Source organism: Moschus berezovskii, chromosome 2, assembly GCF_049115385.1.
Source record: "Moschus berezovskii isolate FMDL1 chromosome 2, NW_MosBer_1.0, whole genome shotgun sequence".
NCBI classification, from domain to species: Eukaryota; Metazoa; Chordata; class Mammalia; order Artiodactyla; family Moschidae; genus Moschus; species Moschus berezovskii.
In genome coordinates, this window is record NC_142461.1 from 5,377,891 (window position 1) to 5,403,594 (window position 25,704).

General features: G+C 57.7%; 1 protein-coding gene across 8 annotated transcripts in view; it reads right to left on the minus strand.

Annotated features, from left to right (window-relative positions):
- Positions 1 to 25,704, minus strand: part of HSPG2 (heparan sulfate proteoglycan 2) — a 108,811-nt gene that overhangs the window by 60,615 nt on the left and 22,492 nt on the right. For 5 of the 8 annotated variants that reach the window (XM_088843383.1, XM_088843384.1, XM_088843382.1 and 2 more), the window contains exons 2-12: positions 12,183 to 12,318; positions 10,458 to 10,502; positions 5,386 to 5,495; positions 5,223 to 5,281; positions 4,765 to 4,925; positions 3,620 to 3,667; positions 3,067 to 3,195; positions 2,612 to 2,866; positions 2,393 to 2,512; positions 289 to 420; positions 1 to 145 (exon numbers count right to left, since the gene is read on the minus strand). In XM_088843383.1, coding sequence (XP_088699509.1) covers positions 1 to 145; positions 289 to 420; positions 2,393 to 2,512; positions 2,612 to 2,866; positions 3,067 to 3,195; positions 3,620 to 3,667; positions 4,765 to 4,925; positions 5,223 to 5,281; positions 5,386 to 5,495; positions 10,458 to 10,502; positions 12,183 to 12,318 — 1,340 coding nt within the window. The remainder of the gene's footprint in view (positions 146 to 288; positions 421 to 2,392; positions 2,513 to 2,611; positions 2,867 to 3,066; positions 3,196 to 3,619; positions 3,668 to 4,764; positions 4,926 to 5,222; positions 5,282 to 5,385; positions 5,496 to 10,457; positions 10,503 to 12,182; positions 12,319 to 25,704) is intronic. The other 3 variants (XM_088843390.1, XM_088843392.1, XM_088843386.1) reach the window with 1 other exon arrangement.

Sequence of the window (25,704 nt, forward strand, 5' to 3'; positions counted from 1 at the left end):
CTGGGATGCGAGGGGATGTGGCCCCAGTTGAGTCTCCAGTTGATGATAGGGGTGGGGACGCCGATGGCCACGCAGGTGAAGGTCACCGTCTGGCCCCGGGAAGCCTGGATCAACTCCTGGGGAGGGGTCACCACCTGGGGAGGCACTGGGGAAGAAGCGAGCAGGAGTGAGGGGTGGGGGGCACAGAGCGGGGAGGGGGGCGGGGCCGGGGCAGGAGACTGCGGGGAGGGGCGGGGCCGGGGCAGGAGACTGCGGGGCCCAGAGCTCGCCCCCCAGCTCCCCGCTCACTGCAGCCGAACTCGTCGCTGCGGTCCGGACAGTCGCTCTCCTCGTCGCAGTGGAAGCTGGCCGGGATGCAGGTGTTTGTGGACACGCAGCGGAACTTGGTGGGCCCACAGACATCCTCGGGGCGCTTGACAGCTGGGAACAGAGCCAGGTGGTGTGGGCAGCAGGCACTGCCCTCAGGGAGGACCCACCCCCACCCCACCAAGCCCTTGTCTACTTATGGCCAGCAGCCCAGGCTGCCCACCTTCCCTGGGTGTTCCTAGGATCACGTTCTCATCTTGCCTGCATGACAACACAGGGCCCCCTGACCAGGCCCAGACTCTGCCACCACGATACTGCCCACAATGTCGTGGTCCCCAGTTATCCGTCCAACACACTCCACCTGTATCCCTTGAAACAGTCATACCTGGCACAGCAGTCACGCGGCTCCTCCCACACCCAGCCACCAGAGACGCACTAGATCAAAGGCACGGCCCCAGAAGCCAGTACCCTGGGACGCTGGGTGCTACCTGGGCACTTCTGTCTACTGGAAAGGCCTTTAGCAAGGGCCTGCTGCAGCCCAGATCTCGCTGCTCTGTACCCCTCTAAGGGGCCCAGGGGTGGCACCTGACCCGAGACAGCCGTCCATGGACTGGTCAGAGGCCTGGAGCTGACCCAGCCCCAGGGCTGGGCCCCATCTAGGCATCTCCAGTAGATGCTAACTGACATTCTTCTTCAGGGAGACAGAGCTCGAGACAGACACACAGGCGGGGACAGACGGGCAGAGGGGTGCAGGAGCAAAGGCCACCCGGCCACAGAGGGAGTGCAGAGGAGGCTGGGAGGGCCCACCTGCTGCTGCTCCCAACCCCCGCCAGCCCGCAGAGCCCTCCCCTTTCTCCCTCTGCCCTGCACTCGGCCAGCAAGGACTTGGCTCTCCCTGGACTGTTGCCCTGCAGAGGCTCCAAGAAGGGCTTTTCAACTAAAACCCTCAATTACTTCTCCCCCTCAAGGGGCCGGCTTGTCAGGCAAGCTTGGAGTCGCAGAGGGGTGGCATAAAACTCTGCCAGTCTGCAGCGTGACACTGCCCCTCTCTCTCCAGGGTTTGCTGCGGAGCAGGGATGGCAGAGGCGGCAAGGAGGGGAGGCTAGACCCGCGGACATTCGGAACGTCAGCACGCTCAGGCCGTGATCCGGGGTCACAGAGCAAGGCTTCCGTTATCCTCAGTCTGTTCACCTCATAGGATCGGACACGCAAGATGCTACCTGAAGCGGTCTCTGACTCTCCAGGCTCACCCACTTAACTGTCACGGTGTCTATCACACTGACTAGACGGGTGGGTGGGCAGTGGAGAAAAGGGTGGCTGGACAGATGAACGGGAGGCGGGAAAGATGTTGGGTCCATGAATGGCTAGCGGAATGGGGTGCTGGCAAGATGGACAATGCGTGGATGGATGATGGGTGGAGAAGAGCTGGGCGGGAAGAATGATGCTGGACAGATGGGTAGATGCACAGATGGATTTATGATGGAACTTATGGTGAGGTGGACAGGAGGATAGATGCACAGATGGATTTATGATGGAACTTATGGTGAGGTGGACAGGAGGAAGGACGCTGCGTGGACAGGTAGATGCGGGACTTTGCAGCTCAACAACAGATGGACAGACAGGTGGGTGGTGGGTAGATAGATGGATGGGAGGAAGAAAGGACATTGGACCGACGGACAGATCGTGGGTGGCTGAACGGTTACACGGATGAAAAGCTGCAGACGGAGGAACAAATAACGCGGAACCAGCTCTAGATGAAAAACCTCCAGGGCCTTAAAGGGAAGGCTCTGCCTCACAAGTCCATCATCAAGGCACCCTGGTTTATCAAGCCTGCTCAGCCACTCATCTGACCCCCACACAAGCATACATGACAAACAGTAACAAATAAATGAAGACACACTAACCACCCGCTGTCTAGCCACGCTGCTTGCTGCAAAGGTCAGCTCAGCATCAGAGAGAGAGAGAGACCTTGCAAGTCTGTCCCCAGGGCCTCCACCACCCAGCCAGGGGACGGCGCACAGACCCGCCGGAGAAGGGTCGGGGCTGGGGGAGCGCGGCCAGCTAGGCCTGCGGGGCGGACACTCACGGCAGTCGGCCTCGTCGGTGTGGTCCTCACAGTCAAAGTCGCCGTCGCAGCGCCAGAGTTTGAGGGCACAGTGCCCGTTTCCACAGGGGAACTCGTTGGGCTCACAGGGTGGGGTGGGGCCTGGGGGACCACCGGGCCAGGGTTCAGCCAGAGGCCTGCGGGGCCTCTCCCCCGCCCCGGCACCCGGACCCCTGCCCCGCGCGCCCGCCCGGCCCGCACCGCAGTCCGCTTCGTCGCTGCCATCCGCGCAGTCCTCTTGCCCGTCGCACACATAGTCCTTGGGGATGCAGTGCCCGCTGTGACACGCGGCCTCATGCGGCCCGCAGGGCACGGGCCTGCCTGGGCTGGGAAGCGCGGCCTGGGGGACCGGGGTGGCTGGGCGCTGCTGGGCGGGGAGTGCCTCCGGCTGGGCTGGCGGAGGTGGAGTGGCTGCCAGAGGGGGCGGCTGGGAACTGAGCGTGGGCACCGGCTCCTCTGTGGACAGAGCCCGCTCGGCATTGGTACGTGGGGGCGGCTCCTCGCCCCTTGTCCCCCCCCCCCGTCCCCAGGCCCCTGACCCTGTTACCACCCCTCCCAGCTCCCTGCCCACCTCCCCTCTTGCCTGCAGCAAACCCTCCTGGCACCCCCTTCCCAGGCTGACATGGAGGCCACCAAGTGCCCAGATGGCCCCTCACCACAATCGAGCTCATCAGACATGTCCCTGCAGTCAGGCCTCCGGTCACAGCGGTACTCCAGGGCCACACACTCATTATAGCGGTGGCAGGCAAACTCCGCCTCGGTGCAGGCTCTGGGGACCTGGGGCACTGAGGGGGGTGGGGAGGGCCGTCAGAGAGGCAGGTGGGACATTGGCGGACGGTATCGGGGGGACACAGGCACTGCAGAGCCGGGACGGGGTTCTGGGGCTGCGTGTCGGGCCCGATGGTTTCTGGCTCAGCAAGGGCCCCGAGCACGCACAGTGGACGCATCACAGCACACATGGGGCATGGGCTTCGTGGCAGCGGCCTCACCCATCCCCCGTGCGGACCCCACACGCAGCTGGCATGCCACACCATGCAACCACGGGAGCACACGTGGGCAGGCCGCAGGCAGGCCTAGCGAGGATGAAGAGGAGGGGAGGCGGGGGGGCCGGCACTGTGTCCGGCCTCCCTGCCCTCATCCTGCCTTCCCCTCCATCCATTAGCCTCCTTAGTGCCCCGGCTTGGCCTGGGTCTGGCTTTACACGCTCACCTGGTGTCACTGCCGCCACAGCGGCCGGGGGGGGCGGGGGTGTCTGTGCTGGAAAGGAAGGTGTGATCAGTAGCCATCCCACCTGGGAGCTGGGGGCTTGCAGGGATGAGCCAGCCCCATCCTACTCTCCCTAGCCAGAAGGACTCATTAAAAAGTGGGGGGAAGAGGGCCTGGTCCCCAGGCATCTTGATCTGGGCCTGGGGATGCCAAGGAACAGACTTGATCTTTGGACACATTAATTGAGGTGTGCTGTGCAGAACAAGGGAGGTGACGGTTTCAAATTTCACCATGTTTTTTTCTGATGGGGTCACACCATGGTAGGGCTGGAGTTTGTTCAGTTTTGGGTTCCACTTAGTCAGGGAGGAGGGTGACATGTCCCAGAGAGGGGACTGAGATGCAGACTGGGATGGGAACTCCCAGCCTGTGAGGAATGAACTGGGACTGTTTGGCTCAGAGAAGAAAACACTCTGGGAGTTGGAACGTGAGTCAGAGGGTGCAATGAAAAGAAAGCTGGGCCCCACAGAGGTTCAAAGGTACAAAGCTGTGCGTCTAACAGCCATGTGCCTGTGGCCACTTTCCTGTCTTCTCTGAGCTGCGCTTCTCAGGTCCTGGCAAGACCAGCACAGACACGGAGTCTGGTTTGCACCCTGGCTTTTGCAGTCTCTGTGTGTGTGGGTTTGGAGCAACCATTTTCCCTGCACTGGGCCTCAGGGTCCTTGTCTCTAAAACAGGAGAAATAATATCTACATCATAGGAATTACTTTGAAGTCTGAATGGGAGTGGCGTGCATACAGTCAGGGCTCAGTGAGTAACTGTTGGTGATTAAACAGAAAAGTATTTTGGACCCGAAAGCACTGTGTGAAGAAAGGAATTTACTACCTATAGTCAATGTAGAGAGGTTAATAGAGAGCAAAGCAGAAACCAGGTCTCATGGGTGCCCGCTAGAGGAGACGGATGCTGCTCAACCCAAGATAAGATCGTACAACGACTGATGGGGAAGACTCATGAGGTGGTGAGCTCCCCGTCACTACCAGTATGAAAGGCCAAACTAGGAGGACCGTCAGTGGGGACATTGAGGGAGGGAGGGGGCGCATATGAGTCTGAGAAACCGGAGGGGGTCGCCCCTGGCTCCAGGATGGGCTCACCTGTGCCCAGGCGTCGGAACTGGAATCCCTGGGGAGAAGTGATGTAGGAGGCGATGGAGCCGCTGGAGATGACGCCGTGCAGCACCTCCTGAATCTGAGCCCCGTCGGCATTCCCTTCTGAGCCCACATCCAGCTCCACGAAGACCCAGCCGTCCAGCTCTCTGGGGGTGGGTGTGGCAGGGCGGAAGGGGGAGGAAGATGCCTGTGGTCTCAGCTCCTGCCCCGGGGCCCCAGCCCGACGCTCAGGCCTGATCTCAACTCTCCCCCTGGCTCCTGGACAGCCTGCACCCAACACGGGGCAAGTGAAGGTCCAAACTGCCCCTCCACCAGTCTTCAAATTTCCACCAAGAGTGGGGCCGCCCCTTGGGCCCCTCCTGCTCCCCACCTGCCAGCGGGGCTCCTCCCAATCCTGGTCTGCCCCACACCAGCTCCCCCTGCCACCAGGGGCCCCTTCTCACTTGATGAACACCACACTGACAACCTGGTCTCCAGGAATCTTCAGGTACTCTGACTCCAGCTGGAGAGGGACACAGCACCATCAGCCTCTGGATCCCTTCACCCCACCTTCAGTCCTGCCCCACCACACTTGTGGAGCCCCCCCCCAAAGCCCCTTCACCTCACCGTGTCTACCACAGCCTCCGACACCTCTCGGAACTCCTCAGAGCCTGCATCCTCCAGCTGAGGGCTATAGTCGATGGAGCGAGTGAAATTTACCAGTGCTCGGAAATAAACTGCAAAAAGGAGTTGGGGGTGGGGGTGGAGGGCATCACTATGAGGGGCCCAGACCGGCAGAACGGGGGCCTCAGGCAGCTGGGCCAGTGGGTGGAGATGGGAAGATGGCCCCTGGAGGCCTCCAGCTGAGGCCAAGACCTGTGTCCCCACAGCTGTGCCCAGCACTGCCCAGGGCTCAAAACCCAGGCCTCGCACTTGAGTGAAGGGCTTAACTAACAGGGAAAATGGCCCAATCCAGATCCCAAGTGATGGTGCAGAAGAGGAGGCCTCCCCTGGCTCAGAGGTAGGCTGGGTGACAAGGGGGATGCTCCAGAGGAGGCGGCCTAGCAGAGAAATATTTTTTTCTTTGGTTGCACCACACTCCTTGTGGGATATTAGTTCCCAAACTAGGGATCAAACCAGGGCCTCATTAGTGAAAGTGCTGAGTCCTAACCACTGGGCCGCCAGGGAATTCCCGCCACCTCCACCCCCTGCTTTTTACTGGTACAGAAACTACTCGAAAGTGACCGTGACATGTTTCTCCTCCTCCCACCCCCAACTCACGCCAGTGCCTACTCATCCTTCAGGGCTTAGTTCAGCCATCACCACCTCCAAGAAGACTGCCTGAACTGCCTTCCTTTCCCAACCCTGGCTGGTAGAGACCCCTCCTCCGGGGTCCTCCAGCCACTTGGTTTTTCCCATCAGCGAACCTTCTGCCCCCCAAAGTGGCGGAGCTCCTACACGGTCACAAGGGCCTACAGAGCACTGTCATGCAGATTGTGGCTTCTGAGGTCAGCCGGCTCTCAGGCACGGACCTCGCCTCTCCGAGCTTCTGTTTCCTTTTTGGTCACGTGTAGATATTAATTACATTTACTGCACCGGGTGGCAGCAGGGAACAAATGAGAGCATGCCTGCAAGGCCGCCTCCCTGCGTAGGAAGACGCAGCCCCGGGCAAGGAGCAAGTTCTAGGGAATCAGAAGACGCTGTCATCTTTCTCTCTACTGCCAGACGATAAACGCGATGGGGGCGGGGGACCTCAGATCTCATTGACCCGGTGCCCCCGGGCCTGCACAGCGCCTGGCACACTGTAGGTGCCTAACATGTGAAGGCTGAATAAAGTCACAGCGGATCGGTGTGAACAGACACTTCAAGCTACGGCTCACTGAGCACCTGCATATACATTTGATGCGCACTGAGTCTCAACATGTTCGAGTTCACAGCAGAAGCCTGAGCTGCTATGAGCTGCAAATACGAGCTGCAAATGGAGCATACATGTGTGCACACAGGAGGGGCAATATAACCTGAACTATTACTAACGGAGAGGCGGCAGAGCTTAGTGCTTAAAAGCTCAGCCTCTGAGTAAAATTGCCACTTCTAATGGAAATAACTGAAAATTGCCCTGTGGCCTTAAGAAAGTTATTTAATGTCTCTGAGCCTCGGTTTCCTCATCTGTAAAACAGGGACAAGAGTAGTGTCCAACAGCCAGAGGGCTGTTGTGAGGATAAAATAAGATGAGGAATAGAAAATGCTTATAACAGCATCTGGCACACACTAGGGGTAGCAAAGGTTAGCTGGATTATCTCTGGTCTTTAAAACAAACCAAAGGAATGGACTTGGTTTGATTTCTTCCCATCTGAGAGAGGCGTTCATGGCTTTATCAGATCTATATTGAAGGTCTTTAATAAGCTAGGCCAATACTTTGGCCACCTGATATGAAGAGCTGACTCCTTTAAAAAGACCCTGATGCTGGGAAAGATTGAAGGCGTGAGGAGAAGGGGGCGACAGAGGATGAGATGGTTGGATGGCATCACCGACTCAATGGACATGAGTTTGAGTGAACTCCGGGAGTTGGTGATGGACAAGGAGGCCTGGCGTGCTGCAGTCCATGGGATCACAAAAAGCTGGACACGACTAAGCGAGCAAATTGAACTGAATAAGCTAGGCATGTTCTAGGGGTAGGGGATATAGCAGTGAACTTTATAAGAGATGATTTCTGTCCCCAAGAAGATCACGTTGGAGGGGGAGAAGAAAGGAAATAAAGCACATGGGCAGGGAAAATCTGGACTATGGGAGGAAGAAAAAAACGGTAGGGGGAGTGGGCGTGCTGGGGTAGGGTAGGGCTGCTCCTCTCCGAGACTGGTCAGCAAGGCCTCCCCTCCCAGGGGCATGCTCAGAGGCAGAGAGCGAGGTGCCAGGGGGCGGCTGGGAGAAGAGGATTCCAGGCGGGAGGAACCGCAGCTGCGGAGCCGCTGGGGCAGAAGGGGGTGCAGAGAAGTGACAGGTGACCCGCACGCGGGCGGCAGAGCCGGGCCCGCCCTCCTGCCCCTCACTCTGTCTCTCAGGCCCCCGGGTGCGCACCCCAGCTCTGCACCAGGACCCCCCACCCCAGCGGCTCCCTGAGCAAGCCCCCGGGGAACGAGCACGGCAGCCACGCGACAGCAAGCACGGCCGGGGTGCCCTCAAGGGAGGGTGCCCGTGACGGCGCACTGGACCACAGGGATGGGCCGGGCGGGGCTGCCGGGGGCCGGGCGGGCGGGGCCCCATGGGCTGGAGTGTGAGGGCCATGAGCTCGGCCACAGAGGCCTCTTGTGAGCTGGCACAGAGGCCCATTGAGAGTCCCCACCCCGGCCTCTGGCCTCCGCCCCACGGCCCAGTGCGGGCTGAGTAGGCCAGGCCTCTGCCCAGGAATGTGCCCACTGTCGGGGGGGGGTGGGTTGGGAGGGGGCCAGGTTCCACAAAAGCCCCTTTCTCCCAGGGCCTGGGAAGGGCACGGACCCTCCAGCCTGCCCCCGCCCCTGCCTCCTCCCAGACCAGAGGCAAGGTCAGGGTGAGCGCCCTCCCTGGTGCAGGTAGCGTAGGGCCTGGGCACAAGGTGAGGCCATGTCTGCTTCAGGAACCGACCACCAGGGCCGAGGGGGCTGCTGGGAGGTGGCCCGGGTGGGAGTGCTCTCTGGGGCGGGGGGGTGGCCTGCCCTGGCCAGCTCTCTCCTTGCTGGCCCTCATCTGACCCCATCTGGACAGCTCAGCTCAAGCCTGGAGGGGCAGGAGGCCCAGAGTGGCCTGGCACCCCGGGTGGGGGTGGGGACCACCCCCAGGGCCTGGAGCCGCCCACCCCACTTACTCTTAATACCCAGTCCCTGCTCAACAGAATTTCCTCCCCGCACACTGGGGCTCCAGATTGCCAGGCTAGTCCTTCGGGGTCCCCTGGGTGGGCCCGGAATCGGCCAGGCCTGAAGTGGATCCAAGTCATCTCCAGACTCTAGGGCCTTTGCCCCGAGGGGTCACTGTACCCACTCTGCCTAACCAGCACCCCAGGGGAGAACACCAGGGGCCCAGCCTGCTAAGCTGTGAGCGTAGATTGTGAGCCCGGATAGGGAAGGGGCAGGGGAGCAGGTGGGGCCCGCTGGGGCAGGGGCGGCAGGCGAGCCTGGCCCCAGACTCTGCAGGGAGCGCGGGGTCTCGAGTGGGACAAAGGGCAGGCTGGGGAGGAAAAGAGGACCCAGGAGAAAGGAGGGCGCGGGTGAGATGGGAGAGAGGCGGGCGGGCAGAGAAGGGAAGCGAGTCTCTGAGGCCAGAGGAGACTCCCGGTCATCACACCGGCCGTGGCAGGGCGTCCCCGGGCGGGGGTGGGGTGGGTCCCCGGGGCCTGCAGAGCGGAGCAGCAGAGAAGGAGGTGAGGCGGGAGCAGAGACACAGGGATGGGGAGAGACAGAGGCGGAGATGAAAGCAGGGATGAAACAGACATGGAGAGATGGAGTCGGAGACGCGACCGATGCGCAGCGCGCGCAGGAGGCGGGAGGGAGGGAGGGAAAGATGGAGACGTGGGCGCGGAGGTGGGCTGTCCAACAGACAGGGAGGGAAGGTCGGAGAGAGGGGACCAGGTGCGGATGAGACGGACACACAGACAGCAGGAAGGACACAGCTCAAGGCACGGCGGGCAGGGCGCGGGAGAGACACGCGGACAGGCTGTGGCAGGATGGGTGAGCGCTGGGGAGACACAGAGGCCGTCGGAGGGCGGAGAGTGGCAGGGTGAGGGGAGCCGGGCCAGGCTCCCACGGCGGGGCGGCAGAGCCAGGGGCTGCCTGGGGCGGGCACTGGCATTCAGGGGTTGGGGGTATGGGGCTGGGACAGAGCTGAGGAGAGCCACAACCCTGCCCGAGGGAAGAGGAGAGGGATGAGGCATCTCAGATGCTCTGGGCCTGGGTCAGCTGATGGTCAGGACAGCCCTCGCTTACCAGAGGAAGGAGGGAACTGCCCTTGGGCAAGGCCGAAGCAGGCCCACGGACCCTGGGAGTCAGGGAGACTTATCTGCGGCCTCTGGGGCTGATTCAGCCTAGCTGCCTGGACCTGACTCAAGGGCAGCAGGCTGGAGCCAACGTTGGGGCCTGGAGGGCCTAAGTCCCCACACCTTCCCGTAGATGAGCCCCCTCGCCAGTACAGGCTGCTGCCCTGCCCTTGGGCCGCCCCCGCTGCCTCCTCTCACCCCCGGAGCTTCTCTGGGGAGCAGGAGGCCTAGCAAGGCCCACTTAGAGCAGCCTGGTGGGAGGAGGTTCTGGATGTTTCTGAAGGGACAGGGTGGACAGGACCAGGGTCCCAGCAGGCAGGCTTGGCAGGAGGCAGCTCGAGGTCAGCACAGGTCACTCAAGGGGTGCCTTGTGTGCCTGGGTCCCGTCCCCTCTGGGGAAGGACTCCTCAGCTGAGCCGCCCTGGGAGGTGACATTTGGGCTTTGGATGCTGAGTGGCTGACACTCAGTCCCATCGGAACTGGGCATTTCCCAACAGGCAGGAAGAGAACCCGGACACCCCCAACCTCATAGGGACCGGCCAATCAAGGCACACAGCTGTCACTCGGTGGGGATGAGGCCACCCCCATGCCAGGTGCACGGAGGCCTCAAGGCCCTCAGCCCAGGAGATGGAGCCTTTGGGGTGGGGATTCCCCAGGGGACAGGCTGGGGGCCTGTGGGCTGTCCCCAGATACTTACCCATCTGGAAGTCCCCGCTGCCCAGGTCGCCGCTGCCCACACCGTCTACAAGGAGAAGAAAGACTTTTTCAGCAACAACTAATCTTCGTTGAGTACCTATTGGGTGTCAGGCGTGGCTCTGGGCGCCCAGCACACGGTGGGGAAGATCATGAAAACACAGCTGTTGGGACTTCCCTGGTGGTCCAGGGGTTAAGACTGGGTGCTTCTAATGCAGGGAACTCAGGTTCGATCCCTGGGCGGGGAACTGAGATCCCACAGGCCATGCGGCTCAGCATAAAAAGCGAAAGTTGCTCAGTCATGTCCGAGTCTTTGTGACCCCATGGACTATACAGTCCATGGAATTCTCCAGGCCAGAATAGTGGAGTGGGGAGCGTTTCCCTTCTCCAGGGGTCTTCCCAACCCAGGGATCAAAGCCAGGTCTCTCGCATTGCAGGCGGATTCTTTACCAGCTGAGTCATCAGGGAAGCCCGACATGAAATAAAACACAGCTGTAGTCTCTCCGTGGAAAAGGAAATGGCAACCCACTCCAGTGTTCTTGCCTGGAGAATCCCGGGGACGGGGGAGCCTGGTGGGCTTCCATCTATGGGGTCACACAGAGTTGGACGCGACTGAAGCGACTTAGCAGTAGTCTCTCCACACCTAGGGAGGGCTGCCTGTAGGAAGCTCCGTTAGGGACGGTGTGGTCCAGGCTGGATGGAGTGGGCGGGGCCAAGTCAGACCTGCCTCTAGGTGAGGATGGGAGGAAGTGGAGTACGGGGGTCTAAGGGGCCGTAATCACCCTCTACTGTGCACTGCCCACCACCTTCCCCTTAAGTCTAGCTTATCCTGGCTTTGATCCCTGGGTTGGGATCCTGTGAGGAGAAGCAGCCACCAGCCTGGGGTCGCACAGGCGTCTGTGAAGGGTCCTGGGCTCACTGGGACCAGGGCTCAGGATGCACACAGCTCTTAGCCCATTTCTTTTTTTCCTAAATGTTTAAAAAAATTTAAGTATAGTTGCTGTACAATATTATACAGTTTACAGGTATACAGTATAGTGATTCACAATTTTTTTTGGGGGGGTGGTGCGTGTGTGCTGCAAGATCTCAGTTCCCTGACCAGGGATTGAACCCAGGCCCTGGCAGTGAAAGTGCCTAACCACTGAACCGCTGGGGAATCCTGTAATTCACGAGTTTGAAAGGTTTACTCCGTTTACAGTTCTTGTAAGATCTCCTATCTCACACGGTGCAATATATCCCTGTGGCTTACTTTGTATCTAATGGTTCGCAGCTTTTCTTCTCCTGCCCTTACACTGCCCCTCCCCTGTCCCCACACCCACTGGCAGCCACTAGTTCCTTCTCCAGATCTGGGAGTCTGTTTCTTTTCTGCTATATTCACTAGTTGTATTTTTTAGACTCCACATACAGGTGATATCATACAGTATCTGCCTTTCTCCAACTGACTTATTCCACTTGGCACAATGCCCTCCAACTCCATCCATGTTGCCACAAAGGGCAAAATTTCATTCTTTTTTAATGGCTAAATAGTATTCCGTTGCCTATATGTACCATATCTTCTTCATCCAGTCATCTGCTGATGGACACTTAGGTTGGTTTCCTCTCTTTCTTATTTCATCTCTAGAGGGGCCACCTTGGGCAAGTATCTTGGCACCTCTTTCAGGACCACTGGGAAGTGCCCAAACTCCACCCTGACCCCCTCCACTCCCGGCCACCAGAACACCCTGCTCACCTCCAGAGGCCTCATCAGCCAGGAAGTCCTCGTCATCAGAAAGGTCTGAGTAGCTCCAGCCAGCCCGGCCGGCCGTAACCGTTTCTGCATCCTCCGGCAGGGACAAGCCATCGTATGCCCTCAGCCCATGGGTCACCTGTGGGACACCACGCAAACAACTGTGTCAAACTCTCCAATTCCTGCCAAGCCCGGGGCCCCTCTTCTCAAAGGGGCACCTAGTGTCCCACCCCAAGGTCCTCCAGTGGTCAAGTCAGATGTGGTTTGGTAAAGACAGTCAGGATGAGGCTACAGCACTGTTTTTGACTCCGTTTCCCCAAGTCTCATTAGCTACTGAATAAATCCTCAAATAAACAAATAGTAAACTTATACTTTTTTTTTCTTTCTTTGTGGCCACACTGCGTGGCTTGTGGGATCCTAGTTCCTCAACCAGGGATCAAGCCTGAGCCCCTGCAGTGGACGCACAGAGTCCTAACCACTGGACCGCCAGGGAAGTCCCGACAGTACACTTAAAACCACTTTGGTGAGTGACGACTCTTCTTCCCTCAGAAGAAGGCAAGTGCTATCCAGGACACGAGTTAGTGGGCAGGGAGACACAGGCAGGTAGAGGGTGACCGGGGCCAGTGCAGATGAGGGGTGTGGGCAAGTGACAGGGCGGCCAGGGTTCAGCACGAACGGGAGACAGAAGCAGAAATGGAGGGGGAGTCAACCGCAGCTGCGGTCTCCAAGAGCACCTCACCCCCCACCCCCGACCCAGCCATCTTGGCCACTTTTTTCTGCCTCAGCCTGGCCTCCGAGTCTCCAGGCCACAGGGGACACATTCCAGTCACGTTGGAGATCAGCTCTGGCACTAAGGCCACATTGACCGGCTCATCTGTGCGCCCCGGGGCGGGGGTGGAGCCCAGCAGCTGGGCTGAAAGGGGGCAGGTCACCACACTGTCAACTCCATGGGACCTCGGGTGGCGCTGAGCCCAGCACGAGCTGCAGCTCGGTTCAACACAGGGGCAGCTCGGACCCCGCACCCTGCAGGCCAGCACAGAAGGGCCCCAGGGGTTGTGACCCCTGCCTTTCTCAGGGGTGGGTATGGGCAGTGAAGGCCTCTTTCCCCTTAGACAATATTGTGTATATGTGTGTGTGTGCGCGTGCTCAGTTCTCAGTTGTGTCCGACCCTTTGCAACCCCATGGACTATATAGCCCGCCAGGCTCCTCTGTGCATGGAAATTTCCAGGCAAGAATACTGGAGTGGTGAGCCATTCCCTTCTCCAGCGGATTTTCCTGACCCAGGGATCGAACCCGCATTTCCTGCGTTGGCAGGTGGATTCTTTACCACTGTGCCATCTGGGAAACCCCTAGACCAGACTGAGGTGTTTCCAAAGGAGTTTTACAAGATAACGGAGAGGAAAACAAACCGAGTGGAGCCTAAGAGAATCGCAGTGTCTCCAAGCACAAGAGTGCACGGGTCCAGACGTCCAGTTCCAGATGGCCTGGCACGAGTGTCTTGGCCTCAGCCCTATCTGGGGAGCCCAGCCCAGCCAGAAGGAAATAGGTTCCCTTGTAAAAACCAAACCCAGCCCTTAATGGCTAGACAAGGAGAGACACCCAAGGAGAAGGAAAAAACCAGACAGTCAGTCCCTCTCCTTCACACCGACCATGTCCCTAGAGCCTCTGGCCCTTTCTCAGACTGGTCCCTCTGTTGGAATGCCCTTCCTTCTTTTGTTTATCTGGCTAACTCCCATCCATCCTCCAAAACTCAACTAAACCCTACCACCTCCTCGAACTACTCAGTCGCAAAACCGAACACATTCCGATAGGCCTGGAAACAGGGATGAATCTCAAACACTTTTTGCTGAGCCAAAGAAGGCAAACAGAGAAAACTCCATACTATATGATTCCACTTCTACAAAACTTCGGGGGCAGGGGATAAGTCTAACCTATGATGACAGAAGGATGGGTGGTTGCCTGGGACCAGGGGTGGGATGGGTTGGGGTGGGACCAGCCTGGAAGGGACACAGGAAACCTTTTGGAGTAACGGTCCCCTGGGTATATAATCAGTACATCTCATTTCCATTACTGAACAGTACACTTAAAATGGGTTATGTTTTATTGCATGTAATTTTTACCTCAATAAAGATGACTCAAAAGAAACTCTCCTCTGGGAAGAGTAGTTATGACTCCTTACCCTTTCCAGTCACCTCTGCCCCCAGGCTGGGTTCTGGACCATCTGGGGCTCACCGTGGAATGGCTGAGCCTTGAAAGTAGGGACTGTGATGAGCTCATCTCTGCCTTCTCAGCACTGCATGTTCAATAAGTGCTTAAACGAATGGACACTTTCAGCTGCTTCCTGAGCATGACTTTGCTCTGAAGGTGCCACTCAGCCCCAGGCAGTCTGTATGTATCTCCCTCCTCGGGTCATCTTTGTTTTGGCAGTGCTACCAAGCCTTGTGGAAGGTCTGCACTGCGCACGTCTATCCCCTGCTATAGTCTTAAGCCCCTTCCCCTCACAATCCATGGGCAAATTTCTCCTCCTGTTCCTTCTCTTCCCTCCCTCTCCCTTTGGTCAAACGCCCATTCCTGCACTGGGTGGCCAGTGGACTTCTGGGCTTTGCCCATGAGATCTGCATCCAAGAATAAGCTTTAGAACCTCCAGGAGCTGGTGAGAAAAAGATTCCTGAGCTCTTCCTCAGAGACACTGAGTCACCTCCCCACCCCAGGTGGGAGGGTTAATGTCATGCCTGCTCAGGCATTCTGACACTCACTGGTTAAGAACCACAAGACTGGCCCAACATCAGGGGTTCTCCCTCCTCTCCTGGCTAGGGGTAAAGAGCAATGTTCCCTACCCCTTGGGTGGGTCCTATGCAGGCCCTGATTGGCCTAAGGGGAGTGTGAGGCTAGGGCTGGAGCAGGGGCACTGACTCTGGGCAGAGGAGGCTAATGGGGCAGGATCCTCCCCAGCTGGGGAGGGCTCTCTTTGTGTCACTGCCAGCCCTTCCCCTCCCTATGGAAGCAAGGTTGTGGGTGGCATCCCTGGGGCACAGAGATCCCTGGCACCTTGTAGGTACCAGACCACTGTCTGGAAAGGAAAACCCTGGTGGTGAGCAAGGTCCGGGGCTTTTTTGCAGGGAGGGACAGGCCACTGGGGCTTGGGACTGGACAGGAAATAGCAACACGAGATTCATCTTGGAAAAAATGTAGGGAACACACATCTGCAGTGAGAGGGGAGAATCCAGAGCATGTCAGGGCCTGGACTGGAGCCCCCTCCACCCCAGGGAACCTGGGGAATGGGCTCATCGCATGCCAGCTTGCCCCAGCTTGCGGCCCCTACCCCACAGTCTAAGGTTTTGGGGTCAGATAAGGGCCTGCAGTGAGGGACAAGCCAGCAAGAGCAGAGACTTCACTTGGGAAAAGCCGAAGATCAAAAGGTTTTAGCAGCTGTATTTCACATCTGGAAAAGGAGATGCCGCCAGACCGGAAAGAAGCTTCCAGAACGAGACCCAGTCTGAGACTTGATCGTTGAAGGAAATTTGGATTCAGACCTGGAAAGTCGGGAGTCTATGTGAGGAATAAAAAGAACCAACATTCAATGAGCACTTCCTACTCAACAGGCACTCTAAGGATTCTGCAGGTGTGAACCCAGGTGAGGGGTCAGGTAACCCTGCTGTAAAGACGCGGACATGTGAGCAGAGTCAGGAATGTGGGCAGAGCTGGGATTTGAACCCTGGTGGTCTGGCTTCAACACCTAAGCCTTCACCACTGTGCCACACCACCTCTGTAGCCAAGGCCGGGGAGGGAACGAACCCACCAAAGTCACTGAGAGTCACTCCCACAAGCCAAAAACCACACTTCAATTCACAGTTCACAGAGCATTTCCTTGGCCGCGGAGTCACTTGACCCTGACAGTGACCCCCTGAGAGGGATAAACTGGTGTGAATGGCCCCTGCTGGCTGGCAGGCTTAGACCCAGGACCTCGGAACACCCTACCCCCAGCCCTTGCTCCCCAAGAAAGGAGGTGGGGCTGGAGCTAGGCCTCCAGGCCGGCTGTGAGGGCAAAAGCAGTGGGCAGAGCCAAGAGGTTGGCTAGCCTCCATCCACAACAGGACCAGCTCCCAGGGATGCCTGAGCCCGCAGCAGCCTGGACGCATACAGTGAGTGCGTAAGGCCCCAGCGAGGACCGCCAGTGGCTGCAAGGTCACAGGCAGAAATAGAGCCCAGGTTTCCTGCGCCCAAGCCTGTCTCCGGCTGGAGGGAGCCCTGCTTCCTCCCAGAGGAACCCAGCACTTCAGGCGGGCATTGCAGCCGGATGGCGGGGCCCGAGAGGAGGGGTCCAGAGGGCAGGCCTGGGACCGAGAGGAAGGAGTCAAGCAGAGAGGGGGATTTTCCAGACTCTGCAGGCGAGGGGAAGGGGGGCAGCTGACTCATAGGGCCAAGGACTATTCTGGAGGGCTGGGAACAATTTCACGGGGTGGAGGTGTGGGCAAGCTGCACTCCCAGTGGCCAGGCACTCCTTGAACACAGGCAGGGTGAGACCAGACAGGTGGGGCATCAAACAGGCAGTGGACTTCTGGGAGACAACCACCCCAAGGCAGGCCCTCCCGTGAGGATGCGGTCACATGTGGAGCTTCAGGTCCAAGTCCCACAAAGGCCCTGGGGGACAGGGGACAAAGGCTGGGCCTTCCTCTCCTGGCCTGGGTGAGGATGCCAACCAAGGGAGGGAGCCAAGGACGTCTGGGAAGAGTGTGGGAGTGAAAGGTCAAACCATGCAAAGGGGTACCGAAGGCAGAGATTTGCGGCACCAGGCGAGGTCCTGATACAGACAGAGGATATAAGGTGTGGGGTTTTAAAAAGGAGTTTTTAAGTGAGGATTACGGGGTCTCGCAGAGGTCACGTGTATAGAAGAGTTTCTGGTGCTGCTACAATCAAAGCAGAAGGAAGCCGGTGGGATGGTGAAGAGATGACAGTGAGAATGGTCAGTGTCCACTGAGGGCTTTCTTGATGTCAGGCCTTGTCCTAAACGCTGCCTGTACCACCTCAGTTAATCTTCACAGCAACCCAGGGTTAGGCTGTTGTGGGTGGGGGGGTGGGGAGCTGTGGCTGGCATTACAGGGCTCCTATCTCTCATCTGCGAGAAGAGAAATCCAAGGAGCTCTGAAACCCAAGGGGTTATTTTTCTTTTTAATAAGTTTGTAGCAAGCTCTTTTGGTGTTGAGTCCTGACCTAAGTCGACATGAAGCTGTGAATAGCTTATTCACCCCGCGCAGGGTGAACAGGCACAGGTCTTGCTGCAACCGCAGTCGCGTGCCTGAGTACGGGGTATTGCTCCAAACTCTCCTGAGGACGCCACACCACAGCTGAATCACTCCGTTACCTTTCTCCAGTTCAGAGACTTCTGAATTCCATAACATGGCTGACCTCACGGGTCTTGATCAGGAGACTTACAACTGTTATTTCCATTTTGCAGATGAGGAAACTGAGGCTCAGAGAGGGTCATCTGTGTAAATGGGATCAAGCAGGTAAGGCCATCTGCTTGGTACCTTGTATACAGTAAGTGCTCAATAAGCAGTAGAATTCACATCATGCAGCAGGTATAGGGTAGAGGTGAAGAGCTGAGAGGTGATCGGGGATGCACGGGAGTGTGGGACGTGGGCTCAGGCGTCGGGTCACCTTTCGGTCTGGGATGAAGGGAGAAGTCTGGTTCCTCTGCCCAGGCCCTGGGCTGGCTGGCTGAGCAGAGCCTGGCTGAGCACGAAGCTTGCTTTGAGGGTTCAAATTGCCTGCCTGTTCTGAGGTTGATTCTGGGAGGACTGGTGGGGGGAACTTCAGGCTTCTCCAGCGACATTCTTCACAGGTCTTGGGCAGCCAGCCCACCTCCCACCCCCTCTCTCCGTGGTCCAGGCCTGAGGCTGAGCCCTCCACTCCACTCCCCCCAACCCCAGCTGGGCAGGAAGGTCTGAGCCCTGCAGTCCCCAGGGAGCCTGCAGCCGCCCAGGGCAAGGCTCCAGGCATCTGGGCCGGAGTGAGCTCACTCCATCAAAATCCAGAGACAGAGGAGGGGTGGGGGACAAACGAGCCACCGCCTGCCCACCTGCCTTCTGCCAGCGCAGATTCTGCCCCCTCCCCATCTACGGCGGAGGGACCAGGAGATGCTGTCTCCCAAGCACCCCCGAATCTCCAGCGAGGGCCCCGAACTCAGACACGTTCCCCCTCCCACTCTGCTATGATGCGGGCTCCCCGGGAACCCCACCACACAAGCAACCCCCACCCTCCACACACACTGCTACAACCCCGGCCCCGGACACAGGGGCCAAGGTGCCATGCCCCACCCCCAGGCCACTGGGTACCCTGTCCCCCAGCAGCAGACGGCAAAAGGGAAGGAATCTGTCAGGGCAGCAGTTTGTTGTGCAAACTGCCAGGGGCGGGAGGGCCCGACACAAAGGCCAAAAGGCCTTTAATCCCCTGGCAGGCTGAGAGGGGCGCCGGGCCGGAAAGGAGGTGGCCGCGGGCTCCTCGGGCATGCCTGCACTGCCCGTGCCATGCGGGAGCCCTGCCAGCTTCCCACACTCGGACTCCCAAGGCAGCAGGACGTTCGCCAGCCAGGTGGCCAGGAAGAACACAGAGGCACCAAGTGAGGAGAGTGGCCTCCGCTCATCAACTGCTTTCCTGTGCAGGAGCTGAGGGACGGTCTACACAAGGCTTACTGCACACAAACCCACAGCCTCATAAGCAAGATGTGGGCGGCTCCCCCACTTCAATAAGGAAAGAGACTCGGAGAGGTGAAGTCACTTGCCCAAAGTCACACAGCTCAGGCAACAGAAATCCAGCTTGAAAGTAGGGCCCCTGTGCTAGCTCAGAGGCACAGCTGCCAGCAGGCCCGTCCCTCTGACCCCTGCCCTCTGCACCGCAGCGGCCTGGAACCTAGAAAGGCAGCATTCCAGCCAGGGCCCCAAAGGAGCACTGGGGCCCGGTCAGGGCCTTCAACAGAGGCCAGGGGAGGGGGAAGCTGGTGCCTGGGGCTTCTCATTCCAGCCCTGCCCTGAACTCGCCATGTGGCCTTGCACAAGCCCTTTGACACCCTTCCCATTTAGTAAACCACAACTATCTCAGTCAATGTGAACAAATGTCTCGATCACTGGTGCATCTTCAAAACAGACAACACAGAGGAGGTGGTCACTTAACATCTACTGGGGGAGGGAACGAATGAAGCAACCTTGCCCAACAAGCCTAAGGTAGGAATTAGCCCATCTGACAACAGAAAGCAAAGTTCAGAAAGAGAGCGTGAGGGGACTTCCCTGGTGGTCCAACGGTAAAGAATCCACCTTCCAGTGCTGGGGGTGAGGGTTTGATCCCTGGCCAGGAAGCTAAGATCCCAAAGCCTGGTGGCCATAAAGACCAAAACACAAAACAGAAGTAATATTGTAAAAATTCAATAAAGACTTTAAAAATGGTCCACATCCAAATAGTAAGTGAAAAAGGGAAAGCAAGGACTTGCCCAAGAAGACACAGCTAGCACCTACCAGGATGATCCCTGGGCTTCATGTTTCCCCCTTGGAAAAACTGAGGCCCTAACACCTCACCCTGAGGGAAGCAGGGGACTGAGCTTTGCGCCCTGAACCCATCCTAGGACACCTTGCCTCCAGGTGACACGATCCCTCCAGGTCTCAGTTCTCTGTGTGATAAAAACGGGAGCAAAGAACCTGCTTTGCTTCTCTCCTTCCAGGACTGCTGGGTGGGGGGCACAAGCAGAAGGAGGGGTGACCTGCTTTGGGAAGTGTGGCCGAAGTCCCTGTATCTGTCTGGCCCTTTTCCACGTGGACCTGACCTGGGCTCTGCCTTGAAGGCACCTGTAGAGTAGCTGGGGCGGGTGCCCAAAAGGGCCTGAGACTGCCATAGCTGAGCGAGGACGTTCTATCCCTGAGTCTCAGAGAGAGGGACCAGTGGGGCGGAGGGTGGGCACCTCCGACTCCAGGCCACCTCGGTCACTTTCTAGCCGGGTAGCCTCAGCTTCCTCCTCCACTAAAAAAAAAAAAAAAAAGAATCATCCATCAGACCTGCCTCCTAAGTTTCAGTTCAAGTCACTCTGACCTCTACCTGCTGAGCGCTGACTAGGTGCTGGCCCTGAGGAGAACAGGAGGAAGCAGATGGTCACGGAGCTCTGTGTTCCTGGGGAAACACAGACCATCAAACCGAGTGATGGCAACACAGTGAGAGGAGACCTCTGCAGAGGAAGGAAGGGGGCTGGGGAGAGCCCAGAGTGGGTCCCCCCACTTAGCGAGGCTGGCGGGGTGGGGCGGAAGTTGGGGCAGGGCGGGGGAGACTGGGGAGGGTTTCCCAGGGGAAGCGACAGTTCAGCTGGGTTTGAAGGTGATCGCGCCTGAGCAGGATGGAGACGGGACAGAGCGAGCGCCAGGAGGAAGGAAGGTAGGCTTAGGGCCTGCAAGAAGCCTGGTGCAGCGGGACGCGCTGGGCCAGGTGGCAGAGGGTCCGAGACCAGCCTGAGAACGGGCTTCCCACTCACACAACAACGCCACTCTGTGTGCTGCTGGCATGGGGCAGGTCACGGAGCCCAATTCTCCCGGTGCCCCCCGGAGTCCCCACTCTCTCCTCCTGCTCCTGCACCCTGAGTCCAGGTTCCCCCCGGTGCTGAGTGCACTCCCTGTCACTTACAAGGAGGCCCCGGAAGCTACCGGGAAATGTCCCTGCCTCACTGAGAGCCAGGTGGGGCCAGAGCAGTGGGAGTGGCCAAGCGGGAGCAGTTTCCGGGCTGGGTGGCCCAGCAAGAAGGTCATCCACCAAGCTTCTGTTGCTGCCAACAGCGACTGTGGTGTCCACGTGCCTGCCTGCTGCCCACGGCCCGGCTCGGTCCTCAGATTCCCTGGCTCCTGGGTGGCCCTGCTGCCATGGAACACTGAGGCTTCTGTGGGCCTCCAAAGCCACACCAAGCGGGGCGGGCGCACCCATGCCTTCCGGGGTCACGACCCACAGACTTCATGAATGAAGTTCATAGCACAGTTCCAGACCTATGGAAGCATGGGGGAAGTGCTGCATGCATTTTTGATGAAATGAGATGCCACTAATAAACGATGAACCTGAACCGACTAGGTTGGGCCTTTCCACTGCTCTCGACTCAACAAAAGTGAAAGAAAGTGAAAGTGTTAGCCACTCAGTTGTGTTTGACTCTTTGCAACTCCATAGACTGTGTAGCCCACCAGATTCCTCTGTCCTTGGGATTTCCCAGGCAAGAATACCGGAGAGGGTTGCCATTTCCTTCTCCAAGGGATGTTCTCGACCCAAGGATCAAACCTGGGTCTCCTGCACTCCAGGCAGATCCTTTACCATCTAAGCCACCAGGGAAACCCAAGAATTGGCGGGGGAGGGGTAGGGGGAAGCCCTGATAAGGGCCAACCAGGTCCTGTGTGATCCACACACATATACTTACACACATCTCTGATCTCACCTCTCACTGGGCCTTCCCCACTCTCTGCCACATCTGTCTCAACAGATCTCAGACACACCAAGCACCCTCCTATCTCAGGGCCTTTGCAGCTGCTACATCCCCTGCCTGGGACACCATCCTCAGGTGTGCACTCTCCTCGTCCTCTGGTTTTGCTCAAATGTCACCTTGAGAGAGACCCACCCTGACAATACCCCAGGTCCAGAATCCATCACAGTTGGCCGTCACTTCCTTTGCCCTGCTTCAGAGCACCTCACCACCTCAACTGTATGTACATTTACATGTTTACCATCTGCCTCCCCCAACGGAACATCAATCAGCTCCATGAAGGCAGGGATTCTGTCCATTTTGCTCACTGCTGAATCCCCAGACCCTAAAAATGCCCGGCATACAATAGATGCTCAATAATTCTGTTAAATTAATGAATGAGTGGGATTTACAAATCAAGAGACAGGCTCAGAAAGGTGACTTGCCCATGGCCATAGAGTTGGAAGAGCCAAGACTTTGAAGGCAGGCCTCTGGTTCCAGAGTGGGAGCTCCATTCTACCTGAGCCCTCTTCCTGCCCTCTCTGACGCCTGGAGCTTTCCAGCCAGTAGGCCCATCTCTGGGGGGACAAGAAGCTGCCCATGGTCACTGGGGAGAGACCTGCCCGCTGCCCAGACCAGCATCCCAGGGAATAGGCAGGGGGTCTCAGAGGGAAGCAGGCCCACAGCTCCGGCTCCAGGGCCTTGCGCAAGGCAGCCAGGGAGCCAGGCCTCGGTGACTCCATTCCTGCTTGTTCCCGTGGGCATCGGCAACAGGAAAAAACAGGCTGGAACGGGAGCCCAACAGCTGCGCCCAGAAAGGCCGGCTCCCCCCACCCCTAGAGTTTTCCTCATCTGTTTCCTGGAAGGGGGAACGTGTTGGAGGGTGGGGGGCGGGCAGGCAGGGCTGAGCCCAGGGTTGAAGACAGGCCTGTGGGCAACAGAGCTGGAAATAAGAGGAAGGGACCCTTTCTTCTGAAGGACCCCAGCCCCTCTCCTTATGACTAAAGTCCATTCCAGCTCACAGTAACTCTGGACAGGAATAGATATGGGGAAGATCGTGCAAAGACCTCTGGGAAAGGCTGGCTACACAAAGCTCAGCTGCTTCTTAAAGTCAGAACTGTTCCCAAACACCACAGTGAGAAAAGCCGGGGTGGGAGACAACTATTGAGTGTTTCTCAGACTTGCTTAATTTGGAACCCTTTCTCATGCAGATGTGAAGGGTCTACCACAGAACACACTTTGGGAATACCCACCCCAAACATTCACCTTTCCCTCAGCTTAGCTGCCAACTAGCTCTGCCCAAGGGAGGCTTCAGATGTAAGCTATAAGCCACCAGAGGGGTTTCAAGAAGGGGGTTCCTGAAGACAGAGAAGCCCCAAGGCCCCATGAGATGTGCCGACAAAGGAAACACAGAGGTGACCGCTGGCTGGTGGCTGGAAGATACACGAAAACCCAAACAGGAGCTGCCCTTTCCCGCCCTGGCCATCAGCTGCCCTCTCAGGGGACGAGTCCCTCAGAGGGGACAAGGAGGGTGTCCCAGCACCTGATCATGGCCAGCGGCCTAGGACCAAGGAGAAGGTCCCAGGTTCCTACGCCTGGAGATAAAGGAAGCTGAGCGTTCAAGGGAGGGCCCAGCCGCTGGGTGCAGAGATGGGGCTGGGGGATCGCTGGGGGCAAGGGGAGTTGGGAGGGGTTGGGGTCCTCCAGGCGGCAGGCAGGCCGAGAGGGATGCAGAATGGATTTCCAGCTCACCCCACTGTCTCGGGCAAGCCCCTGCCCTCTCTGGGCTCCAGGCTCCCTTCTCAAACGATGCAGCAAGGCCTAGATCTCGTTTTCCGGTCTGTCCTCAGCAGACTCGGGGCCGCTTTGGAGACTGGGTGCGGCTGTGGTGGGGGACAGGGACAATACTCACCTCAATAAATAACAAATCCACCTTTTCCCATTTTTATATTCTGACCTCCTGCATAATACGTCTGGGGCAGTCCCTGATTAGCTGTACACAAGTCACTTCACCTCTCTGGGCCTCTGTTTCCTCCTCTGTAAAATGGGTATGATCATCTATATTGAGTATCTACCTCCATAGGGTTGTTGCAAAAATTAAATAAAAATGCAAAATGCTACATATGGTACTAGCACATGGTAAAGGCTCTGTGTTTGCTGTTATTTATAAAATAACAACAAATTTTATAAAATTTATAAAAATAGAATAGTATTTAGTCAAAATACTATTATTTTGCCAAGGAGGTGCTAGGTGCTTAGTCACTCAGTCGTGTCCAACTCTTTGCGACCCCGTGGACTGTAGCCTGCCAGGCTCCTCTGTCCATGGGATTTCCCAGGCAAGAATACTGGAATGGGTTGCCATTTCCTTCCCAACCCAGGGATCTAACCCATATCATGGCAACCCACTCTAGTATTCTTGCCTGGAGACTCCCCATAGACAGAGGAGCCTGGCAGGCTACTGTCTATCGTGTTGCAAAGAGTCGGACACGACAGAAGCAACTTGGCCTGCAGCACACCACTATTATTTTGATTGAAACAAGGGTTTCACTGCTTCATAATAAGTTTAAAAGTTTTCAGCTTAGATGATCCCAAACGTTCCTTCTGGCTTTGTCATTTTATGACATCAAGATCCTGAAATGTTAGGATTTCTAAAATTCTGGACTGTGACTCCCCACAGCACTGAGGGCGGGGCTCGCACAGGGAATTACAAAGTCAGAACCAGTCAGAAGGCACGGACTTCAGGGAACTGACCAGCAAAGGGTTACCATCTTCATTTTCATTGTTTATCTGTTTATGCCTCCCCCATCACCCTGTTCCAGAAAGACTCGAACGCAGTTTACAAAGATGTAAACGAGACAGCAAGAGAAAAATCAACCCAACGTGTATAAGAAAACCTGGGTGCAGCAGACAGGGCCTGGACGGGAGTGGGTGAAGAGGGAGAAAGCATGTGTTCATTTCTGGACGTCTGGGAAAGTGACAACGGATTTGGTTCTAAGCTTTCCAGCGGCCAGTGGGGATAAGGAAATCTGACCAGTCCTTGGATTCTGCATCCCAGGAGGTGAAAACAAACCTGTTGCTTAGAAGAAGCACGACTATTCCAGATACTGAGACCATGAATGTTCCGAGGGTAAAGGTTTATTTGTTATCTGGCACCCTGCTTTGCCCTTGACGGTGGGACTGGCATCCCACCCGAGTCCACTGACCACGACCCTTTGAGGCTGAGACAGCCAGGGGCAGAGGCTATAGTGATCAAAGATGCGAGAGGCTGGAACGGAGGTCCAGGGAGTGCCCCCAGCATCCTCGGTCTGGACAGGATTACCCATCCCTCCCCAACCCTGAACACAGCCAGTGCCCAAAATAGCCAGAGCAGGGGAGGGTGCCAGGAGGCCCGGGACAGGGGACCCGGCTAGGCCCGCCCACGGTGGAGGGCCCCCGTGGGCCAAAGCACACACATCCCTGGGGCACAAAGGAGCACCTTCACTTGGGCACCCGGCCCTCTCTGGGAGTCCCCCACCGGCCAGGCTCGCCCCTTGGCTGCACGTTGCTCACGCAAGAGTCCAGGCAGCTGCTCCACCCTTTCCACAAGGCAGGCCTTCCTGCAGGAGCCAAGTGGAAAAGTCTTTGCAGAAACACCACCCGCACCATATAGGGAAGTGCTCGAAGACCTCCTTTTGCTCCCCCACCTCCAAGATCAGCCTCCCTTCAGGAGTCTCCTGGGCTCCCCCAGGTGCAAGCCAAGACAATAGGGGCTATTCTAGGCTGCATGGGGGTATTTTTACAGCTCTGGCTGGGCCTCATTCCTGGGGAACGAGAGGCCATGACCTCCGCAAGACCTTCCTGAAATTGTTGCTGCTCAGACTGTGGTGGCTGGGTCCCAACCTCTTCGGCCAGGCCTTACGGCCCTGAGGGATGCCCTACAAGTGCCTCCTCCTCCAGGAAGCCTTCAGGAGGTCACTGCCTAAGCCCCTTGGAAGAGCTGGGTCCTGGCCTCTGGTCAGCTACCGATCTTCTCAGTCTGCCCTTCCTGCATTTTTGCAGTTTTCTCATCTGCAA